General features: G+C 42.7%; 1 protein-coding gene across 2 annotated transcripts; it reads left to right on the top strand.

Annotated features, from left to right (window-relative positions):
- The first annotated feature begins 238 nt into the window (after positions 1-238).
- Positions 239-24,675, top strand: ZNF281 (zinc finger protein 281). Of its 2 annotated transcripts, none has more exons than XR_004001624.1 (2): positions 239-3,700; positions 24,658-24,675. XR_004001624.1 is itself a non-coding variant. In XM_030572871.1 (2 exons), exons 1-2 carry the CDS (start codon positions 481-483, stop codon positions 3,658-3,660), a joined length of 2,616 nt encoding a protein of 871 aa, XP_030428731.1. In that variant the 5' UTR covers positions 239-480; the 3' UTR covers positions 3,661-4,849. The 2 variants fall into 2 exon arrangements, 1 of the variants encoding a protein (XP_030428731.1); XM_030572871.1 differs by lacking the exon at positions 24,658-24,675 and having other exon boundaries at positions 239-3,092; positions 3,657-4,849.
- The last annotated feature ends 233 nt before the right edge of the window (positions 24,676-24,908 follow it).

Genomic DNA, 24,908 nt, shown 5'->3' with positions numbered 1-24,908 from the left:
GAATAGGGTGCACCCCCATCCCCTTCGGCCTCTGTCGCCGGGCTTAGCCCAGGCGCCGTGACTGGCCGCAGGGCAGACATGGCCGCACGCTGCGAAGAGTGTGTGTGTGTGTGGGGGGGTTGTTACGCCTGCGCGCTGCTCGCCGAGCGCTGCCCGCCCAGCGCAGCCCTCCTGGTTGGGTGTTTCCCAGCATGCCGCGCGCCGCGCATGTGCAGTGCCGCGCTCGGGGGCTGCTAATTCCATTGTGGAGCGGACGCGGCGTTATTTTTGACTGGAGGCGGCGGCGGGAGCCGTAAGTGCAGCCAGGGCCGGGAGCTGCCCGTCGGCGCGGGTGGGGCGGTGACGATGCTCCTGGGCGGGGCCGGCTCGGTCAACGGGCGCTGAGCGGCACCCTGAGCTAGCGGCGTCCGGCTGCGGGCGAGCGGCGGGTCCCGCAGCCCCTCTGGGCCGCGCCTCCTCCCCGGCCCGGCTTCCTGGGGGATGAAACTCGGCAGCGGCTTCCTCGGCGGCGGCGGCGGCAGCAAGAGGGCGGTGGCCATGGAGCCCACCTTCCCCCCCAGCATGGTCATGTTCAACCACCGCCTCCCGCCGGTCACCAGCTTCACTCGGGCGGCCGCGCCCCCGCCGGCGGCCCAGCACCCCTCGCAGTGCGTCTTGCCGCCGCCCCCCTCCGCCGCCTCTTCCTCTGCGGCGGCCGAGACTCCCTCGCCGCCCCCCCCTCAGGACGTGACTTTCAAGAAGGAGCCGGCTGGGGCTTTCCCTTCCTCTTCCTCGCAGAGGAGCCCCTGGGGCTTCCTCCAGTCGCTGGTGAGCATCAAGCAGGAGAAACCCAGCGAGGAGGAACAGCAGCAGCACTATGGGGGGCTGTTCGGAGGGGCTGGGGAGGAGAGGCACCCAGCCCTGGGCAGTGGCAGCGGGGAAGGAGCCAGCCAGAGTGTGATTCAGGACCTCAGCCTCCTCCACCACCTGCACCACCATCCCCACCGGGACCTGTTACTGAGCAGCAGGAGCGAGAGCGCCCCTGGGGGCTCTGATGAGCCAAAGCACGATGGCCATGGCAAGAAGGTGAAGAGGCCAAAGCCAGAATCTCAGGGAATCAAAGCCAAGCGCAAGCAGAGCGCCTCATCCAAACCCCCATTGGTGGGAGACACAGAATCTGCCATCTTGTCCTCAAGTCAGAAACCTCATGTCTGTGAACACTGCAGCGCTGCCTTCAGGAGCTCCTATCACTTGCGCAGACATGTGCTCATTCATACTGGGGAAAGGCCTTTCCAGTGCAGCCAGTGCAGCATGGGTTTCATCCAGAAGTACTTGCTACAGAGACATGAGAAGATCCACAGTAGGGAGAAGCCATTTGGATGTGACCAGTGCAGCATGAAATTCATCCAGAAGTACCATATGGAGAGACACAAGAGAACACATAGTGGAGAAAAGCCATACAAATGTGACACTTGTCAGCAGTATTTTTCAAGGACTGATAGACTGTTGAAGCACAGACGAACATGCGGTGAAGCCATAGGTAAAGCAGGTGCAGGAATGGAACCTGGATCATCAAATCACAACATGGGGAGCCTGGCTGTGTTGTCTCAGGGAAATACAAGTTCTTCGAGGAGAAAAAGTAAAACAAAAAGTATATCCATTGATAACAAAGGACATAAGTCTAGTAATAAAGTAACTGAATCACAAGTTGCAAGTAATATAACCATGCAGAATTATGCAGTAGAAATTCCTGTTGTGTCTTCCAGTGGTGGCTTAGTTGGTGCTGGCATGGAAGAATTACAAAAAAAGGTGCCAAAGTTGGTCTTCAAAAAAGGAAACAGAAAAAATGCAGAGAAGAGTTACCTTAATTTTGTGTCACCATTACCTGATATTATTGGGCAAAAACCATTGCCTGGGAAACAAAGTGGCTCTCTTGGTATAGTAACCAATACTGGTGTAGAAGCTATTGGCCTTCTTCAAAATGCAGGTGGAAAGCCAGGTCAAATAAGTAGCAATTATGATGATGCCATGCAGTTTTCAAAGAAAAGAAGATATTTGCAAACTGCCAGCAGTAACAGTGCCTTTTCTATAAATGTTGGACATATGGCCTCCCAACAGTCTGTCATCCAGTCTGCAGGTGTAAGTGTTATGGATAATGAAGCCCCATTATCTCTTATTGATTCAACATCTCTAAATACTGAAATGAAGTCTTGCCATGACAAGTCTGGAATTCCTGATGAAGTCTTGCAGAGTCTTTTGGACCAGTACTCTCACAAGTCAGAAGGCCAGAAGGAAGATCCTTTCAGTATAACTGAACAACGTGTAGACTTGCACCCCTCGGGAGAACATTCTGAGATGGTTCAAGAAGAAAATATGAGCCCAAATTCTCAAACAGCTTCAAATGATAAGGCAAGCATGTTGCAAGAATACTCTAAATACCTCCAACAGGCTTTTGAAAGAACGACCAATAGCACTGGTTTTGCTTTTGGGCCCAGTTTCCAATTTGTTAGTTTGTCTTCAACTCTCCATAACCACAGTTTATTTCAAGACAAACAGATATACACTACATCTCCTCTTGAGTGTGGCTTCAGCCAGTCTGTTACCTCAGTGTTGCCAACTGCATTGCCAAAGCCTCCTTTTGGGATGTTGCTTGGATCTCAACCAGGTTTTTATTTATCTGCTTTGGAGGCTACACATCAACAGTTGACTCCTTCTCAAGAGCTGGATGATCTGATAGATTCACAGAAAAATTTAGAGACTTCATCAAACTACCAGTCTACATCTCAGAAATTGAGTAGCCAGAAGGAACAGAAAAATTTAGAATCTTCAACAAGCTTTCAGATTCCACCTCAGGAGTTAGCTAGCCAGATAGATCCCCAGAAGGATGTAGAGCCTAGAGCAACATACCAGATTGAGAACTTTGCACAAGCGTTTGGTTCTCAATTTAAGTTGGGCAGCAGGGTGCCAATGACTTTTATCACTAACTCTAATGGAGAAGTGGACCATAGAATAAGGACTTCAGTGTCAGATTTCTCAGGGTATACAAATATGATGTCTGATGTAAATGAGCCATGTAGTACAAGAGTAAAGACCCCTACCAGCCAAAGTTACAGGTAAGGTCCCAAGTGTGACCAGGCTGTGGGGTCTTTTTAATGTAATTTTGTTCTATTTTCATAACACTGCCATTGGAATGTTTCTACATGGTCCTGTTAAAATAATGTAACATGCCCTTTCAATGCAACTTTTCATATTTAGTTTATTTTGTTAGTGTAATTTTTTTTAGGTCTGTTTATTATGGGTTTTAATAATAAAAAAAAATCAATAGATTTAAAATAGGGTTTTTTTTTTCCAAATGTTTAGCAATCAAATTTACATACATAGAGTGTCTGGGAATAGCCCAAAAGTTTAAAATGCAAAAAATTAACTTTGTTCCTAGGATTAAGGTTTATTCTAATTGCTTTACTCTCAGGAAAGTGTAACGAAGCATGGAAATTCTATGCACCATTTGTGTACTGGAACTTCCAGTTTACAGATAGTGGCAATTATATTTCAACATTTAAGGAAGGGATCTAAAACATTTTCAGACTGCTGTCTTTTATATCTAGGATGATCCAAAATTCTGAGAATTTCGCTACCTACATCTTGCTGTAGCTTTTAATGTACTCCTCTTCTTCCAGGTGACTCATTCCAGATTGGTCGGGCAAATATTCTTGAATCCATGGTAAATGCCTAGAATGATAGCTTTAATATAAACAATAATGTCCCCTGAACTCCTGTACAAGGCTGTAATTCCATAAAGAGATTCTAGTGACATAAGCCCTGAGAACAAATCTTAAGTGTCTTGTTCATGTCATTAGAACCCCAACTTGAAGCTACAGTCATAACTCATATACCCTTTGGGATACATTATTTATTATACATGGTTTAAAACAAATCAGTGTTTTTCGCTTCTCTTCCATCCCTTCCTGTTAGTATGCTAGGTCCCCATTCTGCATATTTTGTTGTCCTCCCTGGTTCAATCCTACATGGTTTGTGGTCCTTCCCTGGTTACTTCCCATCTTAACAGTTAGAATTGTGAAAAGATTTACATTCCAGAAAGTGCATAATTTATTATGTACTTACTGGTGTCATCTTATGACATCAAGTACAGAAAAATAAAAATGTAAACACCCACGTATTTTATAATTCTATTAAGGTTTCCATGTACAATAAGAAATAATATACTCCCAATTGTACAAAGTAAGGCCCTGATGCTGCCTTGGGATTTGCTAACATGGATGACTATATCCAACGGATCCCAGTAACTTCAGTGGGTCTCCATATAGGTGCCCTGGTCTACAACTTATCTCACTGCAGACTTGGGGCTTAAGGCTGCAATGCCATCAAAGGTTTCTGGTGGTGACATACATCACAAGGGTGGCGCTTGAGTGGTTTAATGTCACCATAACCCTTTAATGGAATTATTGCCATACTTTATGTATATTTTGTGGTACATTATTTATTATATGTGAATCTTGATTAATGCCTGTGGAGCCACGGAAACCCAGAATTGCTAGTGGCCATTTGAAGCTGCTGAAAGGCAGTGGCACTGCTCTAAACCACTTTTTTGAAAACGTTTTTTTCTGCTTAGTTTTTTTATGTAATTTTTGGTGATGTTTATGCTGATGGTTTTTTATGTACTCTTGGTGATGTTTCAGTCTTACGTACTTCTCTGGTGTCAGAAAAGTACCAGTGGTTGTTTGCAGTCTTCTAGTGTAATCAGCCTATTACAGGCTTCCATGTATAATAAAGTAATTAACATTGTGCAAGTGTAAAACACTTCTGATATGCAAGTGGTGTTTTGAAAACTATGGAATTATTAAACAAATTGTTACAAAAAATTGGGTAATTTATGTCCCATTATCCTCCACCCTCCCAAAAAAACAAACCTAAACCCTGTTTCTCTAAGTGAACTATCACCTTTTTACTATTATTAGGCCTGATTCCGCAGAATTAATCTAATCTCATTAACTTTTTCTCTAAACTTGATTATGTATTTCATCCTTATTTCAATTTAGTGAGGTAAGCTTCCTCTGATCGCCAGACACGGAGCCCAGTCTGTCATCAAGGGATGGAGTAGACCATAACTTTTGTAGGCCTCGTGCTTTTTATCATCTCTTGTTTTGCAGAGGTTATGATTTACTTTCTTTATATTGTGTGTACTGGATATTGAATATGTATTCTGATTGTTTGCTTTAGCTTAATAATAAAAACCTATTATTCACAAAATCCTAAAGAATGAAGATATCACTTATATTATCCAGTCACACTTCGGAGACATTTTTATTAAGAAAATTCCATAAAATGTTTTAAATAGCATTGCAGAAGCAACATAGCTTGATGGCATGTTTTAAGGTATTTTTATTGTAAATATTTGTTCTTTTAGATCAATAAAAATACTTTTGGTATTAAGCATGCAGACTTAAATATTTTAATGCTTTTAGATTCTTTTTTGGTTTGGAAATTCTTATTTGAATACGCTGTTAAAAAAAAATTGAGCCACATCATACCATTAATGTTTAACTTTCCATTGAGATTAGTTAGATGTTGCTTAAACTAGTTGACCAACATGATCCTCTTTGTTGTGTATGGCTCTGTACAGTGGTAGTGCACTTACTGTAATTTGAATGTTTTGTAATTTGTTGAAAGTTGAGAGCTAGAGTTTCTGTAGATATTATGCAGAGATAATTTTGTTTTAAGATTTTAAACAAAACATTTTCTATTAACTGGTTTTTGCTTTGAGCCCATTGCTCTTTTTTTTTTTTTTTTTTTTTTGCCTTTAAAGAAGGACCTACCAAAAGTAAGGTATCAAAACCATTATTCAAACAAGCAGTAGGTAGCATAAGGATATGTCTACGCTTAAACTCCCACAGTGGCACAACTGCACTGCTATAGCACCTCAGTGTAGACACTCCCAATGCTGATGTAGAGATTCTCCTGTCAGCGAGGGTAATCCGCCTCTCAGGGAGATGGTAGCTTTTTTTCCTTCTACCTAATGCTGTCTACGCTTGGGGTTAGGTTGATGTAGCTACCTTTCTCGGGTGTGTGGATTTTTCAGAGAGACATAGCTATGCTGATGTAAATTCCTAGTGTAGACCAGCCCTAAGTATATGTTCTGTGCTTCCTTAATAGGTTTATCGACTGTTTCGTAAACTCGCTTGTAGAAAATAAATGCAATAGTGCTAAAAGTCCCCAAAACAGTTTGAAAAGGGAAGTAGGGAAGTTGAGAAGATTTAAGCAGAACATATAGTTCCATTAGCCATTAAGTTACCTGAAATTCAAGGAAGAAGATATATGTATGCCAAAAGGAAACAGAATGGTAACTATGGGCAAAACCCAAACAATTACATTAACACAAAGTACTTAAGCAAGTAATATAGGTAGTATCCAGGAGATTGACAGGAACCCTTGTGTAAGATTGGGAGATAGAAACTGTTATACTTCACACTGGTAATTGTGCAATCAATTGAAAATGGGTTTCCAAGTAGAACACACACACATTTTTCCTAGCTAACCACCGAGTTCAAATCATTTGTATCCAGGACAGTACTCAGTGTGCCACATCTATTTGTTTTGGGTGCTTAATGTTGAGCGCTTGGTAAATATAGGAAGCTGGTCTTTCTGCTAGGTGCTGGAAAGAACTACATATTGCAAATATAGATTTTCCTTAATGTGTGTGAAGCAGTAGTATAAATATAGCAAACTAACAATCCTATGGGTGATTTGGGGATATAGGGAGGGAAAGGAACATAAAGAGCTCAGTGGCTTGAGCATTGGCCTGCTAAACCCAGGGTTGTGAATTCAATCCTTGAGAGGGCCATTTAGGGATCTGATACAAAAATCTGTCTGGAGATTGGTCCTGCTTTAAGGAGGGGGTTGGACTAGATGACTTCCTGAGGTCCCTTCCAACCTTGATTTTCTATGATTTCTCAAGGTTAAATTAACTTTCTTGTGTCATAACTTTTAGTGTCTGGAAGTATATTTTAAAAAGGGCTGGAAGGGAATTAAATCCTGTTTCCCAGCCCCAAATGTAGAGACTAAGTTGAAGGTACTGAAGGGGAATTATTTACAAGGAAGTGGCCATTAAGAAATAATATGCATGATAAATAAGAATTTGTACATACACAAATTGAAGTATTTATACTTACCACTGTATGTAGCTCATGTCTCAGAACTGATGCTGAGACAGACAAAGCAATGTGGTTCTCTGTCCTCCAGATTTCGGGTGGGTGACTGTAAACCAGCAAAAACTGAGTGTGTACTCCAGAGCTATTTGAAAACTGGAAATTAACACAGCTGAATATAGTAATATTTGAATGTGAATAAAAGCAGGAGGCACTTTCGGCGCAGCAAATTTAGGGGGGGGAGAGGGCATGCTTAAGAAAATGAAAATATAAGCATTTCAGGCTTTTATAGAATCCTGAAGCAAGCTTGTACTTTCCAAAAGATTTCCGCCCACTGTGCTAGAGCAAATTCATTGTATTAGCTGGCTGTAGTTCTCAGCCCCTGGTAAGTAAAATCATCATCTAATTCTAGGTGAAGTGATGAAGTGCTCGATGTTAAATATCCCATCTCACACAATTTAAATGAAGAGCAAACAAGTTGGCACAAAAGGCACAATTTTGTGCTAGCTTGAGGATTTTGTCTTTTCTGGCACTAAACAGAGAACCCCTGCTACAAACATAGTACCTCTTAATTAGGCTGGAGGGAGGGTTCCCTTATAATAATTCTAGTTTCAGGATATTTGATAATGTAAAATAGAAAGTCAGTTCTGCTTGGATCAACATAATATACATTTACATGTTTACTGTTATAATAATGCCTTGGTTTTAAAAAATCTATCTGATAATGCTATAATGGGGCACTCTGGCATGTCAAAAAGTCTTCTAATAGTTTTGTTATAGACTATCCCTTGGTATTATAAAAGGGAAATATGGCAACTCACCAATTTGCTTTTGCTCCCATGAGATGATAAAAAGCTGCTGATGCCTCATGAAAACCTTGAAAAGATTTTGAAAGAATTCAGCTTGTCATATTTTCTCTAGTCTTATCTCTCTTTTTATTACTAACAACATTTGCATGAAAACAATCATCGTTTGGTTGCACTTTGCTTCCCACTAGAAATGAGTCTTCTAATTGTAATGTTACAGTGGATGATTGTGAAAATGTGTTTTGTGACTAGAAGGCATACTTTTAATAGTGTAAAAGGTATTGTAGCCTTTATTTCCTGCATTCTCTATTTTTTATTATAGGCATGCAGTTAGCCAGATACTTTTCATTATAAGACATTCTTTTTAATTGCTTATAAATTCACCAAACTTTAACCATTCAGGCTGAAATTTTCCTGCTGGTTGTCTGACTCAGGCTGAATTTTTCTGGAAAATTTAAGCAAAAACAGTTCAACTATTTCCTAGAACAAAATATAGGGGGAAATGGTGTATTTACCCACATTTTTAAAAAAAAAAAATCTTACAACCATCTCATTGAAAACTGTAGTACCTCCATGCTTTATAGCTGGGTCTTGACATTTGTCAGGGGTATTGCTCTGATGTCAGAGATGTGTCTTTTGTCATCCTTGTGAGAATCTGCCTGAATTTGGCCTAGTTATGAGCCTCTGAAAAATCTCAGTTTGCACATGCTCAGTAGAGACTTTGAGAGTTCTGCAGCTAAATTCTTAAGATGATTCCATCTGTGCTGGATATGATCTAGCATGAGACTGCAGGGGTTGAAGAGGGACTGATTTTCCCCTGCAATTTGTTCTTTGGCAGCAAGGAGATGCTGTGATACATCACAAGAACTGTGAGAGCAGGGAGACCTGTTCTTCTCTACTCGGTGTTCCTGTTGCTGACAGGGGCAATGAGAAGGAGGAGGCAGCCTGACTCAAATGAAGAGGAATAGGGAGCTGGGCCCTGAGGTCTGGGGGAAGGGGTGATAGAGGAGGGGAGGCTGGGCTGAGGAGCCAATTGAGGGCAGTCCGGCTGGAGGTTCAAGGGCAGAAGGAGCCACGCTTCAGGGGTCAGGGAGACATGATAGAAGCAGAAGTCTGAATCCACTAGAGTATGCTGTCCTCGGAACCTGGAATAGAACCCAGCATTCCTGAGTCTCAACATTCTTCAGTTGTCAGGAAATAAGCTGTGAAATCCTCTGGCAATGTGTATGTTTCATCTTACTCTAATGGCTGGCCCACATAGAGCATAGTAACCTACTACTGCTCTCAGTTCTTAGCTCAGGTGACAGAAGTCTGTGCTGTTGATCTAAAGCAGTGGTCCCCAGTGCGGTGCCCATGGGCACCATGGCGCCCGCCGGGGCATTTATGTGTGCCCGCCTGGTGCCCAGCAGGGAAGAGAAGCCACGGCCCCACGCCTGCTGTGGAGAGAGAACTTAGGCTGTGGGCATGGTGGTCTCTGTTCCCAGCAGGTGCGGGGCCTGCCTAGTGCCCAGCAGGGGAGAGAAGCTGCGGCCCCACACCTGACGAGGACAGAGAACTCCGGGGCTGTAGGCTGTGAGCGCTGGTGTTCTCAGGCCCAGGCAGGTGTGGGGTCGTGGCTTAAGCTAGAGAGAAACTGCAGCCCCATGCCTGCCAGAGACAGAAAACTCCGGGCTGCAGACACCGGTGTTCTCTGTCCCTGGCAGGTGCTAGGCCGCCTAGTGCCCAGCAGGGGAGAGAAGCCGGGGCCCAGCACCTGCTGGAGACAGAGTACTCTGGGGCTGTGGTCACTGGTGTTCTCTGTCCTCATGGCTTCTCTCCAGCTTCTCTCTGGATTCATATATTACGTAATATTAAATATGATTTTTGTATTATTTAATGTACAAATACAAAATAAGCCTTGAAAAATTGTTGGCACCCACCATACTCTTCTGAAAACATGAATATGCTACTGGCCACAAAAAGGTTGGGGACCACTGATCTAAAGGTTCTCTAATCCTGCTGAAGAATCATGGGATAGTCAGCATGGTATGATGTGATGGAATTTGTGTTTTTCAGTTTGCTTTTATATAAACAAGAACATTGCACCTTTAACATTGCTAATATAGTTGGTTTTGTATGTAAAGTTGCACTTTAAAGTTAGGAAATGCCAGAATTAAGATTGCCTCTGCCACCTTAATCTGATCCATCTGTGCAGATGCATTGATGTAGTATTTTTTACATAATCACATACAATTTTCTTTTTGTTCTACCGGCTCTACTGTCTTTCAGTGCACAGAATAGATGATGCTGAATGAGCAACTACTCAGTATTTTGTTTTATCCTCATTGTTCAGTGTGTGGTCTCATGCCTTATTTATTGCACACCATTCAAATCCTGCTTTGAATACGGAGTTCTTAATTTCATCTTGGGTTTTTCTGTGGTGTTCACCACTGTAGCATCTGTGTACTTCACAACCATAAATGTATCTTTACAACACCCTTGTGAGGTAGAGTAGTAGTATCCCTATTTTACAGGTGGGGAACTGAGGCACAGCGAGACTCAAAAGTGTAGACTAATTTTAAGATCTATTTTGGTATACTTATGGGTTGTTGTTTTTTTTTTAGACAATATAGTATTATATAGTACTTCATATGTTCATAGCATAGCTCTTACTGAGTTGTAGGTCCAACTTCTCAAGACTTTTCAGATCCCAGAAGTTGGGTACCCAGAAAATGAGGAAACATGAGGAATATGGCTGCCTGTGAAAAGTTTAGTTTATGTGACTTCTCTCTCTAATATCCTGGGACCAACATGGCAGCAACAACAACACTGCAAACAAAGTTCCTGGTTGATTATGGACAAGGTGAGTGAGGTAATATCTTTTATTGGACCAACTTCTGTTGGTGAAAGAGACAAGTTTTCGAACTCCACAGAGTTCTTCTTCAAGGTGGCAAAACCAGGGATAGAATCCAATCCCCCAATGTGACATTCAGCTGCCTAAACTGCAAAATCATCCTTTCTCATCCTACACCCTTTCCAACTTCTGCAACAAATGAGGTAGGGGTGCTACAGACAACCTGGATTAATTCCCTGAGCATTGGAAAAATTAGCATGTGATCGAATAACTAGAGACTGTCATAATGCATATGCACAAGGCAGCCGAACGAAGGTTCTACAGGCAATTTAATTCTGGCATTTTCTAATGTTTGAGTACTTTGCAATATTACGTTCTTTCACTGCAACTCTCTCTATGTAATATAATGCTTAGATAGCTAATTTTTGGTTTCTGTAGATTGAGAATTTATTTTTTTATCACATTTACTACAAGTTTATTTAATTTACACAGTCCTTAGCCTGTCTTCCATAGTAAATGTTTTTCTAAAGGTGTGTTAGAGGGCTGCCTACTTACATCGTAATTAGGTTTTAAATTTGATCAGCTCTCCAGTATGTAATCAAATGGACAGGAATTAGGGGAAATGTAAGTTTGGAATATCTTTCTTTTTGTGATCCATAGAACTTTAGTCTTTACAATTAAGTTTTTGTAGCCCCTCATTTAGTTCTAGCTATCTCAAAACACTTTGTGAACTAATGAGCTAAGTAGGGGTAGTATAGTTACTGGTAAGGCAATTTCAGCAGCTGTTAGGTTCACACACAGCTTTTGACATTAAAGCATGTTTTACAGAGAGCTGTATTAGCATTCTGGTGCTTTTGAAAAGTTCCATGAGATCTTTAATTTCTGTGTAGACCATCACCAGCAATTGGCAAAAGGATCCTCATTTTGATGTCTCCTCTAAGGCCAAAGGATAGTCTGTCTAGGCTAGCATTCTCAAAATTTCTCCTTGCCACATGCACTTTTCTGCCTACCTATGTTACATTTCATTTCAGTTGGCTTGGGGGTTGCAGCTAAGTACCCTGTAAGCAGCCTACTGAGCACTATGCATGCGCTCAGGGAACCCGCCCAGTGGGGAGAGGGGTGCCTCGGCCCCAACTCAGCCCCGCACCTGCTGCAGCCAGGGGAGGGGTGCCTTACCCCCAGCCTGAACCCAGCCCTGGCCTGGACCTGCCACGGCCGGGGGGGACCCTCCACTGGCCTCAACCCAGCCCCGGCCCGAACCGCTCTGGTCAGGGCATCCCTCCACCAGCCCAAACCCAGCACCTACTCAGCCCCAACCTGGACCTACTGTGGCTGGAGCCGCCCTCAGTGGTTTCAGTGTCAGAGAGGATGTTCCCAGATGTTGCTTCACAATTTGCCATCGATGAGTGGATGCAGAGAAAAATACATAGATGCTCTGAATTACATTAAAAAATTCAGCAGCCTCACTAGAAGCTGATGCTGCATCACTGACAACAAAGTTCAATGAATGAGAACTGCATGGGACAAAAAAAAGCTTGCGGGTCTAACTCTCGGATCTGTCTGCCCTCCTCTGTTCTTTCCTCTCCTGTTGGCACCATTATCGTAGCCATGATGTCTCATGTCAACTATCGCGCTTCCTATATCTTCCAGCTTTTTAAGAAGCACATTTGTCATACAACTCTTGTAGTGTCATCAGTGTCAATACATTCTAGAAAATGCTCTCTGACAGTCACTATTGCAGGGACATTTTCACTAGGTTCTGTTGTTGTTACAAAACACACCATTAAAGTCATTTGTTTTGTATGGCTGATGTCAGGTGTGCAGTCCAGAAACCGATCTGCCACAATCTTCTGTTTGACTTTTGTTGCCAATAGTGATCTCATGTTGAATTGTTTTTCCAAGGTAGTGGTGTGTGTACATTTCTTGCGTGGTGACTCTTAGATGCTTCTGGAGTACAACATCAAACTTGGCCATCAGCTCCACAATTTTAAGGAAGTTTCCATTGTTTGGCACATACAGCTGATCTGAAGTGCCACACAGTGCTAAGTTTTGGGTAGTGAGCATTCTCACAATGGCAATGAGCCTTCAGAACATTTTAATAAAAAGACTCTGATGCAATCTTCTCTTGATGCTGATCATCTATGATGGCCTTTAACCTTAGTCTCATGTCAAGCTCTTTCCACTTATGGAGTGCTCTCTGGTGATTTGCTTCCTTCTCATGACATGCCAGATTTCTAGCCGGATTTTTCAAGTCCTTTGTTCCTGTAGTGCTCAATATGACTGGAACATTAGACTAGAAGAGTTTGCAACAAAAACAGTTTGCAGCATTCTGGGTTTTTGAGTACATAAGCCATGGCCTCTCCACTTTGTCACCATTGGGGATTTCACGCCAGTAATGTGTTGGACGGAAACTTCTATTTTCATTGTCTTTGGGGAACATGAAGTTTTTCACTTGCTGTGGCCCATGCAGTGCAAGGAAGTCCCTCAGGCTACTGCTCAAGTGGGTCTACAGTCCTGGATCATCTAGACTTAAGGTACTAAACTCAGCAGCTGCTGTTTCTTGCACCTCCATCACGCTCTTCTCTGAGCTACACTTTTCTTCAGGAACGTGCATGGTTACATCCATTTGAGATGGAAGTATGGATGCTGCAGTAGCTGCCAGGTTATCTGCACTCTGACTAACTGGAAGATCAGGCATCTCCTCACCACTCATCCTCACTGGGGCTGGAAGGCTCACTATGAACATTTGTGTCTATGTATCTCAGGAGAGCTTCTTCCTGCTTAGATAGAAAAGCTTCCTTTGCTTACTTTTTCTGAATGCTGCCTCAGAAGGGCATTTTTTTCTTTCACTCATGACTGCTGTTCTGTGCCAGCTCTAGTGGCTCTTGACACTCAGTTGAAGGGGACAAGTAAGCAGGCTGGTAGCAGGGCCTGAGTGAGGGAAGATATCAGTGTCTTAAGGGCCTAATTGGCTCCTACTACTTCAGTTAACTGCCTGTTCCCCTCAAGTGGGTTCAGGGAAGCAGCAGGAAACAGGAAGCTCTCAGAGAATCTAGTGTTAATCAGTCCAGGCTCTTGGGGGGGTGCTAGAGAGGTAAATAAGAGACTCCTCCTCCTCTCTCTCTCCCTGAAGCATCTGCTGCTTTCTGTTATTCCCTTTTCTCCTGCCTGCCTGTTATGTCTCTTGTGCCCTCCTTCCTCTAGCACAGCACTCCACCATCTCTGTGCATCTAGAGCAGAGAAAATACATATGCACCAGCAGCAGACACAATTTTCTACACTCTGGGTCCTAGTGGTGCCCCACCACAGTCTGGCACCTGAAGCAGCCACCTCAATTCACCTCATGGTAAGGCCTGCCCTGGACCTCTATCATTACAGTAGGACTGGCAAAAACAAAGAGCAATTTCTTATTTCATAGCCAAAAAAAGGGCACAAGCACAACTCAGAATGTTTTTTTGAAACACTAGATTAAAATATTTAAAAGTGTATTGTAGTCATCTTACAAAGCTAGAAGTGATCTACTAGACGTGCATCTGTAAATACTGATGCTTCTAAATTAATGGTAATATCCTGACCTTCCCAGTATGAAAGGAGACAAATGATCGCTAAACTTTCAAAAAAAAATTTTCTTTATATACAATATGTAAAACCCGTGGCCTTGGGATGAGCAAGTTTTTCCTTTGTCATTTCATTTAATGGGATTTCTTTCCCCTTTCTAACTTTTCTTTTATTATAATGGAAAGTGGCTTAGTGACACATATCAATAAAATAACTAGAAAGTATAAAATATATACAGTCAAGGACGGACATAAGAACGGCTATGCTGCGTCAGACTACTGGTCCATCTAAACCAGGGGTGGGCAAACTTTTTGGCCTGAGGGCCACATCAGGTTTCCAAAATTCTGTGGAGGGCTGGGTAGGGGAGTCCGTGTCTCCCCAGACAGCAAGGCGTGGCCTGGCCCCCTATGTTACTCCCCCTGCTTCTCTCCCCCTGACAGCCCCCTCAGGGACTCCTGCCCCATCCGCTGGCAAACCAAATGCACAAGGGGATGGAGAGGGGAAAACATCCAACACCCCCTGTTCACTGACTGCCCCACTGGAACTCCTGCCTCATCCTCTACCACCCCTGTCCCCTGACTGCCCTCCCACTGCCCCATCCAACCCCTTCTCTCATTCCTGACTGCCTCCCATCCGGGACACCTGCCCCATCCAACCACCCCTTCTTCCTGTCCCCTGACCACCCCTGGAACCCTTGCCCCTGACTGCCCCCTGCCACCCCATCCAACCCCCCCTCCTTCCTGACTGCCCCCCTCAGACTCCTACCCCCATTCTACCCCCCTTTTCCCTGCCCTCTGGCTGCCCTGCCTCCTAGCCACAATCCCCCTTACACACACACCCCGAACTCCCCTGCCGTGCTGCCTGGAGCACTGGTGGCTGACGATGCTATAGCCGGGCTGCTCAGAGCAGCAGGATAGGCAGCTGTGCTGCCTGGCAGGAACCAGCCACTCCAGAGCACCGGCTCAGGCCAAGCTCTGCAGCTGCACTGCCCCAGGATCTCGCAGTCCCGCCACCCAGAGCATTGTGCTGGTGGCGCACTGAGCTGGGGCTGGGGGTTAGCCTCCCAGGCCAGAAGTTTGGGCCAGGCAGGAGGGTCCTGCGGGCTGTGTGTGGCCCACGGACCATAGTTTGCCTACCTCTGATGTAGCTCATTATCCTTTCTTCCAGCAGTGGCTAGTGCCCGATGCTTCAGAGAGAATGATCGGAACAAGGCAATTATCAAGTGATCTATCCAAACCCAGTTTCTGGCAGTCAAAGACAGATGCACATAATAAATCCAGATTTTTCAAAAGGGGCCAGTGATATTTTGAGTGCCCAACCTGAGATATGTTTTACGGGTACTGATTTTTCAGGGGGGCTGAGCAACGTTTTAAGTATCTCAAGTTGCATACCCAAAAAGTGAGACCCCTGGAATTACTAGTCATGTCTGAAAATCTGGGCTTCAGCAACTGATACCACAGATTTTAAAATTGAACGTTTCCTATTTACTGTTGTGTAGAACAATAGCTTGGTGGTATGCACTTCCTTGCAATGGAAAAGAAGCTTATATCTTTAAAGTTAGTTTCATACTACCTGTTGCTGAGGGCAAAGATACAGTAAGGGGCAAAAGTTTTTAAGGTGAGCAAAGACAGTGACTTCATAAAACTCAGATCTCACAGTAGAAGGCACAGAGTCTTTGGCGGTCTATACCAATAACCTGATGAAATGCCCTGGTGGCCCACCTGCCAGGTAACACCTTGTTGCCTCATCCACTTTTTACTGTAGTTTTCAAACCAGTCCTTTCACTCTCTTTCATAATGGAGAAGAATCTGTCAGTCTTAAATAATGGCTCTTCCTGCTAGTTAAGACTTAGAGTTTGCTGCAGCTTTATTTATTCAAAGTGTGGCTTTCTTGTGGAGAGGAAAAGCATAGAATTGCAAGGTGAGTTGTGGAAATTAGTGCAGTGGGGATTGTTGACAATGAATAAAGATTTGGTCTACAGCTGCGGAGAGGAAATAAATAGCAAATGGACCAAATAGAGATGTAACTAACCGGCTGTATCTATCTTACTAAAGCACTTTATTTTGATCGTCTCTGCGTGATATTGTTGTAATATTCCTTATTTCGTGTAACCAGTGTCTATAGTTAAGAATGGTGGTTCATGAAAGAACTGGCATAGAAGATGATCAGGCAGGATCCGTGGTTTAAAAAACAAATCAACCAACCAACAAAAAACTTGCTTCCAGCTGCAGTTGCCTCTTTCTCCTGGATGAGGATCTGACCACAGTGATCCACCTGAGTGTTGCTTCTAGAGCGGATTTATTGTAACTTTCTTTGTTGTAGCCTGAAGGTGAATGCCATGCAGAGGCATCCATTTGTGTGGAATTATAGTTCATTTGCCTTCTCAGTGGGATGAGTCATGGTGAGCACATCATCCCTGTGCTCTGATTCCTCCCCTGGCTCTCAGGCAGTTTGTATTTTCAGTTCAAGGGCTTCTTTGGTTGGTCCTGCCCCCAGTAATGGACCAGCCATGCCATCATCTTGCCCAGGCTTGTGCAAAACCATGTCCTCCTGCAAGTGATCCCACTCCTATCAGTTTAGGAGAGCAGGGCATTACCTTGTTCATGGTGCATGCTATTCCCATAAGCCCTCAGGCTGTGGGTAGATGGATCACACACTTGAGCTGATTTTTAAAAAAATTATGCCGCATCAGAGAAAAGGTATCTGCTACCAATAAAAGCCCCCCCTCCCAAACAAACAAAAAATCCCAGCAGTAAGTGGAGGTTAAATTTAAATTCAGAACAAGCTCATGATGTTACAAAGCCATGAAACCAAGAAAGATGAAGAACAGCAGCTAGTGTTAAATATTCCGAGTAACTAATATACATGCCAGGAAAACAATGCAGAAGTAACACATGGGCATATCTAATACACAGTGAGAAGTGACCTGGTAATAACTGGCAACAAACACACTCTCCCTGCTGTAAAACATGGCAGGTCAGAAGTTATGTGGAATGGTAGCAATACACTAAATTATTAAGTTTTGGAAGAATTTGCGGCTAGGATCTGGAAATGAGAAAACTGTTGAGTTAGCCAGCCACCAAGATGTGGTCACCTGTTTGCACTTTATGTAAAATTTGATATCTGGGTCTTCCTTTATTATGGCCTTGGCAACGGCAAATCAAATGCATAAGGGGATGGAGAGGGGAAAACAAATTTGTCAGGACATGCATTAAGGGAAAGAAGGATATTTTATAATGAACAAAGGCTTTCAAGTGTATTAATAGTGAAATCCCACACCAGGCAGACAGCCCTGGTGACAGAAGTGGGATGAAATCCAATAGTACAAAGTGCAAGATCATGCACTGAGAATCTAATAATAAGCTGGGGGCTCATCAGTTGGAAGTGACAGAGGTGAGACCTGGTTGGGTCAATTACAGGATGACTGTGACCCACCAGTGTGATGCAGCTGTGAAAAATGCAAGTGCGATCTTAGGATGTATCTGGTGAGGCATTTCCAGTATAGATGGAAAAGTATTAATGCCAATGTTCAAGGCACTGGGAAGACCTCATTTGGACTCCTGTGTACAATTCTGGTCTCCTGCGTTCGGGAAAGATGAATTGAAATTCAAACTGGAACAGGTGCAGAGAAGAGCTACTAGGATGATCAGAAGAACAGAGAGCCTGTCTTCTGAGGGGAAACTGGAAGAGCTTGGCTTGTTTAGCCAGGCAAAAAGAAAGCTGAGAGGGGATATGATTGTTTCCTCTTAATACATTTGGGGGAGGGGGGTATGTCAATAAACACCAGGGAGGCTGGAGAGTTATTTAAGATACAGGACAATGCTGTCCCAAGAACAAATGGATATAAACTGACTATGACAAAATTCAGGCTGGAATTTAGAAGAAAGTTTCTAAACATCAGAGGACCGAGGTTCTGGAACAGCCTCCCAATAGGAGTTGTGAAGTGGCACTCAGCATTTTTCCTCTCAGGTGCTTTGCTGATTCTTGTTCACATGTTCCAGGTTTAACCGATCACCATACGTGGAGTGGGAAGGAATTTCCCCCCACATAAGATCAGCAGTGACTTGGTTTATTTCACCTTCCTCTGTAGTGTGTGGGTGTGGGTATATCTCACTTAATCATTTTCCTGCCATTTTAGGGGCCTCAGGCATTTGTGCACCTGGGTCCCTCCTATTTTCTTATTGTGGCACATAATTGTCTTGTCTCCTGTGGCTTGTAATACTTTGGTCTAATTTTGGTGGTTGGGTTTAGTGTGTGACTTTGGGTGGTGGTAGTGGCCTGTGATACACAGGTCAGACTAAGTGAACTGGTGGTGCCTTCTGGCCTTGAATTCTGTGACTACAGAGGAAGGCAAAAAACCACCAAAGTCACTGCCAATCTGATCTGGGGGAAAATTCTTTCCTACCCCCACATATGGTGATCAGTTAGAACATGAGCATGTGAGCAAAAGCTTTACCAAATGAGGAAATTGACTTGATATAATTGCCATTAATAACCAAAAGGAAAGACAAGACACAATACTTAGAAAACAGATAAGGGAATAATTGTTCAAATTTATTTTTAAATCTGATAGTCTACTGGCATCTAGTTGATAACAAACTGTAGATGTACATTACAAGAGAAAGTGAAAAATATTTTGAGGGATAATCGCTTATTTGGTTAATAAGGTAATTCAGTGCTTGTGTATGTGTGTTTCCCAATTTCATCAGAACACTTGATGGTTGAGAAAGTCATTATCCAAGATTGGAGGTTCCAGATCCAGCTGGTGAGGGCCGCTGTTTGCTAAAAATGTAAGTGTCATAAAACAGGAAACAGAAAAATTAAACAACCCCTTCCCCAATAAATAGATTTGCTTGTACAAAGTTAAAAGTATAATAGCATTTTGGGGCAAGGACTGTATTCTCTATAAATAAAAGTCTGTTTTAAGTAACATGAGGTAAAAGTCTAGAGAAGACATGTTAGTTACCCGGGCCCAGGTTCACAAAGGGACCTAGGCATTGCTCAGGTGACCTTAATTCTGGGATATCCTGACTTTTGAGTGTCTGACTTTGCAGTCTTAATGGTCTTTTAACGTATGGTTTTTAAATGTAATTTTCTAGGAATTTGACAAAATTGAAAAAAAGAAATTCTTCATATTGACACCCTTTTGGGCTATCGCCAGGGTTGGAATCTTTAGATCCACTGCCACTTGAACTAAAAGAATAACTGGTAACAGTAGTAGCTGTCATACTCTTTGTGGACCAGCACTATAGGGGGGATGAGGCACACTTTGCCAGTGGATTTCACAGGCATTTGCTGACAGCAGAGAAATGCTGAGACTCAGGAATCTAGTGGGAAGTGTGCTCCAGTGGACACAGACTCTTCTGCCTGTTTTCCCCAACTTTGGCATTTTCTGCCCATCACCTCCAATCTCTCACTGTCCCAGTCCTGTCTCTTACCTCTTCTGGTTCCTTGTCCCAGCGTTATTGTCCTTGGCTACTCAGTCCCAGTCTCCGCTTCTCATGTACTCATCTCAGTCTTGGCCAGCCATTCCTACTCTCCCTGTTTTTCCTCCCTCCCCATATCTAGTTCCTGTCTCCTAGCCCAGCCAGTACCAGTCCACCCATCCAAACTCCTGGCCCCAATCTCTTTGGTCAGGTAGTTCCAGTTTTCCTCTTCTGTTTTCTCATCCAATATCTCTCTCCTCTCCTCTCCCACTGGCTCCCAGTCCATGTCTCCATCTCCAGACTCATCCAATCTCAATCTTTCCCACTCTTTTTGGCTAACCAGTCCCAGTTCTTTCCCTACACCCAGCTCCTTGCCAGAAGTCTCTCTTCCAACCACCCCCATTTTTCCCCATACTGGTTCTTAGTCTCTTTAATCATCCAGTCCCCCTTCGACTCCCTGTCATCATCCAAACTCAGTGTTAGTCATCCTCCCATGCAACTGGCTTCCTGTTCCCCCCTCTGTTTCCAGTAGTGGCTCTCAGTCTCCTTGCCAAACCTGTTCCAGCTCCCTGCTTCCTCCAACTCCCAGTCTTCATCCCCCATTCCCAATCATGGTTTCTCTCCAGTCCCAGTCTCACTAGATTCCTTGTCCCAGTCAAGTCCTTTCCTCCTCTCATGTCTGGGTTTTGTCTCCTCAGCATTCATATCAGTTGACTTCTTGCTTCAGACTGCCTAAGGTGCCAACAGTGGGGACATTGAGAGGAATGAGAGCACAGAAGAGACAGGCTGGGAGCAGCCATTATTGGGTAAGTCTGGCTTTGTCCCTGCATCTCTGGGCTTTCAGGGAGCATGTTTCCTCATGCTATCGGGGCACTGCGTGTGCAGCCTGATCGGTGCTGGGAGCTCTGAGTGGCTAGAATAAGCTCTAGGGTTACCAGACAGCAAGTGTGAAAAATCGGGATGGAGTGGGGGGTAATAGGAGCCCCTATTAAAAAAAAGTCCCAAATACCAGGACTATCCCTATAAAATCGGGACATCTGGTCATCCTAGTAAGCTCAGAGGGGATGGAATCTTTGGAGATTTAACTACTAAAATCTAAGAACTGAGTGTATATGAACTAAGATCTTTCAAAGACTTAAACTGGGCCAAATTTGGGCAGATTTTTACAGTGACAACAAAAGGCACATTCATGGCCCTCTGCCAATTTTCAAGTCCCTGCACTAAAGCATGGGAGTGGCAGAGTTGTTGAAAAAAAAGGTCTCAAGTATTTTTAACATGGGCAGAACAAGATCATAGAATCATAGAATATCGTGGTTGGAAGGGACCTCAGGAGGTCATCTAGTCCAATCCCCTGCTCAAAACAGGACCAATTCCCAACTAAATCATCCCAGCCAGGGCTTTGTCAAGCCTGACCTTAAAAACCTCTAAGGAAGGAGATTCCACCACCTCCCTCGGTTACCCATTCCAGTACTTCACCACTCTGAGTGAAAAAGTCTTTCCTAATATCCAACCTAAACCGCCCCCATTGCAACTTGAGATCATTACTCCTTGTTCTGTCATCAGGTACCACTGAGAACAGTCTAGATCCATCCTCTTTGGAACTCCCTTTCAGGTAGTTGAAAGCAGCTATCAAATCCCCCCTCATTCTTCTCTTCTGCAGACTAAACAATCCCAGTTCCCTCAGCCTCTCCTCGTAAATCATATGATATTTTTCAAGTTATTTTTCTCTTGTCTTGTTCTCGAAAATAACAGAACAGTTTTGACTGAAATTTTCCAAAAACATTCAGCCTGAGGCAGCCATCTGACATGGAAAAAATGAAGACAAATGTTAAAGTTTGGCACAGTGATAGGCAACTGAAAATAGGGTCTTATAATCGGGAAATGACAGGCAATCCTACAATAGGTGCAGCTGACAGTCTGGCCTACATACACAGTACATTATCTAATGTAGTACTAGATAGGTTTGTTGGTTTTTTCCAGTTCTCTTTAAAGCATCTGGAATTCCACTGCCAGAGGCAAGTGATGTGCCTAAAAGGACCATTCATTTTATCTGGTGTGGCAAGTGCTATATTCCTTTAGATGAGCTATTACTATAAATTATCTATTTACAATATAATAATCCCTCAGACATCTGCTGTTAGTGAAGGTTGTTACTAAATAGAATGAGATTCAGCATAAAATAATTGTATCGTTGCAATATATATATGTCATGAGTAGGACTAGCCTTGGAAATATCTGGTGAGACTATATCTCAGTGCTATAGATCGGTTGCCATATATAAAAATGGGAGAGGTTTTAGCAGCAAGCTTCATTCTAGGAGCCGTTTGGCTCTTCTAGGTTCATTTAATTTTTATAAAATAAAGGGCTAAAATCTGCTTTTTGCTCACTTGTGATGGGTGGGAAAGGTCATCTTCCCCCTTAGCATTAAATGGACAAGAGGAACCAGAATTTAGTGCTAACTGTAGTTTTACTCTCTTTTTTAAATCTTCATTGATGTCCTTATTCAACAGGGCTCAGATTGGGCTGGTGCTAGAGAAAAAAATTTAGATTTCTTATTAGGAGTCAGATCCTCTGTTGATGTAAATTTGTGTAACTACATTGATTTAAATGGAATCACATCATGTCCAATATGATAAGTGCTTACTTTGTACTACAGCAGCTTAGCGAATTTCATAAAGAACAAAGGAAGTTGTTCTAAATTTTCACATGCCTCTGTAAATAGAGACCTCACCAGAGGTTTCTTGTACATTTGTGGATCACATGGCACAGACTCTGTCTCTACAAAAGCCATCTATTTCTTTTCATGGGGAGACTTGTAGGGCCTTTTCCTGCAAATCCTACTTTGCACATGCATAAGTGTTTGCAGGAGAGTGTAGGAGCAGGATTTTATATAGCACTGTAAGAATTAATGTATGATTTGATTTAATCCTGCTAGCCACCCTTTTTGAATAGCAGAAAGAAATGACCCTCTGGGACTATGAGATTCTGTTTTCCCGTATGTATTACAAATTAGGGACTCTAGTTAAATATACATTTCTTTGTTTTAAGGTTTAGAAAGTAAAAAACAGAATCTTGTATTGTATCTACGTTAAGGAGATTAGAGGAATGTTGAGGGCCTGAAGCCTCAGTGTGAATTGTTTTAGTTATAAGATTTAGCAAGGCTTGATTTACAGTGTATTCTGCTGAATATACAATACTGCTGTCTGTATACCGTTGAAGGTTTCGTGTGAATGAGGAATGCATGCATCAGGATAAGATAAGGCGTGAAAGCCAGGACAAATGTCCAGATGGACAAGAAGAAGTGGGAGACTTGGAAAGACCAGGAGACAATCAGAAAACATGCATTGTATCCCATGTTAAACATGTTAGCAGCATTGATGACCTCCGAGGGGTGGCAGGCACCCCCGAAGGCGAGACAACAAAAAGGAGATAACGGTATGAAGTCGGACAATAACCATCAAATGATAACACCACTTAAAGACTAATGATTACAGGATGACATTGCAAAATGCATGGACTCAAATGGGAATTTACAACTATAAAGCTGGGATGTTTTTGCCATGGAACTCTGGATTCAGTCCTGCAAGGCCTTGGAGCATCGGATCACGACCGACAGAACCCAGCTCCACACTCGTGCTCAATCTAACTGGCATTAAATTGACTTGAGCTACAACCGACTGGTAACTATAAACATCACTGCAGGACTTATATATAAGTAATAAAATGTGTGTGTGTGTGTGACTGAAAAGCATATGCTAACTGTTATATTTTCAATAAATGCTGCGTATTTACTACCTCTATAAAGATCCCGTGTGCTTTGTATAAGCATAACAAAAGGGCCTTGTATTGAAAGGGTTTGTACTCCTAAAATTCTGAAATGTCTGTAGTTAATATAGTGATGGAAGAGTAGTGAATAAATAAATTACTACTCTTTTCAAAATCAGACTATCCCTGTTGTTTTCAGTGAATGTTTTGTTGTCTAAAAGTTTAATTGCCTTTATTAGAACACAAAGGTTTTTAATTGTTTTAAGTATGATCCAATTTAAAATCATATATGTAAAATGGATATAAAAACCAAATATCCTTACTTGTCTTGTAAATAATACCTTAAATTACTAAACTGAAAGATTTAATGTGCTTTGCACTCTTAATTCTATTACCTATCTTTGCACAATACATTGCACTTCGGTTTAACACAGTTGATTAATAAGTTTCACTTTCTTTTAATATTCAGTTTCATTTTCTGGTTGTCATGCACTAGCACACTGCTAGGGTATTTGGGGTTGCAAACATGAATATTTAAATTCAAACAAACTGTTCACACTGAAATTAAGAAAAGAAACATTTTAAATAATGTTGGGGCCTAAAGCATCTGAAAGAATCTCTTTAATCCTAAAATTATAAATGGCAGTAATGAACTGTTTTCCTATCTGTTTTTTGTAATTTGCGTTTTTTTTTTCACCAAAAGATTGTTTCTTGTTAGATACTGAACTCTCTTGGCCATTAGTATTCTTTTCTTTGTATGAAAGTATCACATCCTCTCTCTGACTGATTGTGGAGTCATAGTTGAGGTGAAGATCCAACTTTAAACATTGCAAGATAAATCATTTCCACATTCTTGCTTAAGAGGCTATTTTAGTGTAGAGTAGTGTAGGAAAGCACATTTTCTGTTGAGAGCTAATGCCACTGTCTCCTTGACCCAAGGTCTTAACAATTTTTGAGCAAGGTAGGTATGATGATTAGTCTAGGAAATTGTTTTGTAAACAAAACAAAATTGTTCTGTAGAAATTTCTCTTCTTTGCAGGGTAGTTGGGTGACAAAAGCTTTGACTAAGTGTAGTGTTTTATGCATGGTATTAACAAACTTGTGTTCTTGTCCTTTCTTATTTATAGAAATACTGGCTCAATATTCAGGCTTCACACAAAGGATCTGGCAAAAGGAAACCTGTTTCTCAACCTGATATTGCGCACAACTGCTTTACTACCATTGTAGCCACTAGGGAAAAAGAATATATTGTTAACCCTGTGTTGCAATCCTAGTGGAGACAAGGCCATTTTGGTTTTAAGATGTTATCTGGTTGAGGTAAGCCGTAGGGATTCACCTCTTATGACCACCAAAATATTTACGTGAGCCAGTGAACATG

Source organism: Gopherus evgoodei, chromosome 8 (genome assembly GCF_007399415.2).
Source record: "Gopherus evgoodei ecotype Sinaloan lineage chromosome 8, rGopEvg1_v1.p, whole genome shotgun sequence".
NCBI classification, from domain to species: Eukaryota; Metazoa; Chordata; order Testudines; family Testudinidae; genus Gopherus; species Gopherus evgoodei.
Note: the sequence above shows the minus strand (reverse complement) of the source record. Positions and strands in the feature narration are given on the sequence as shown.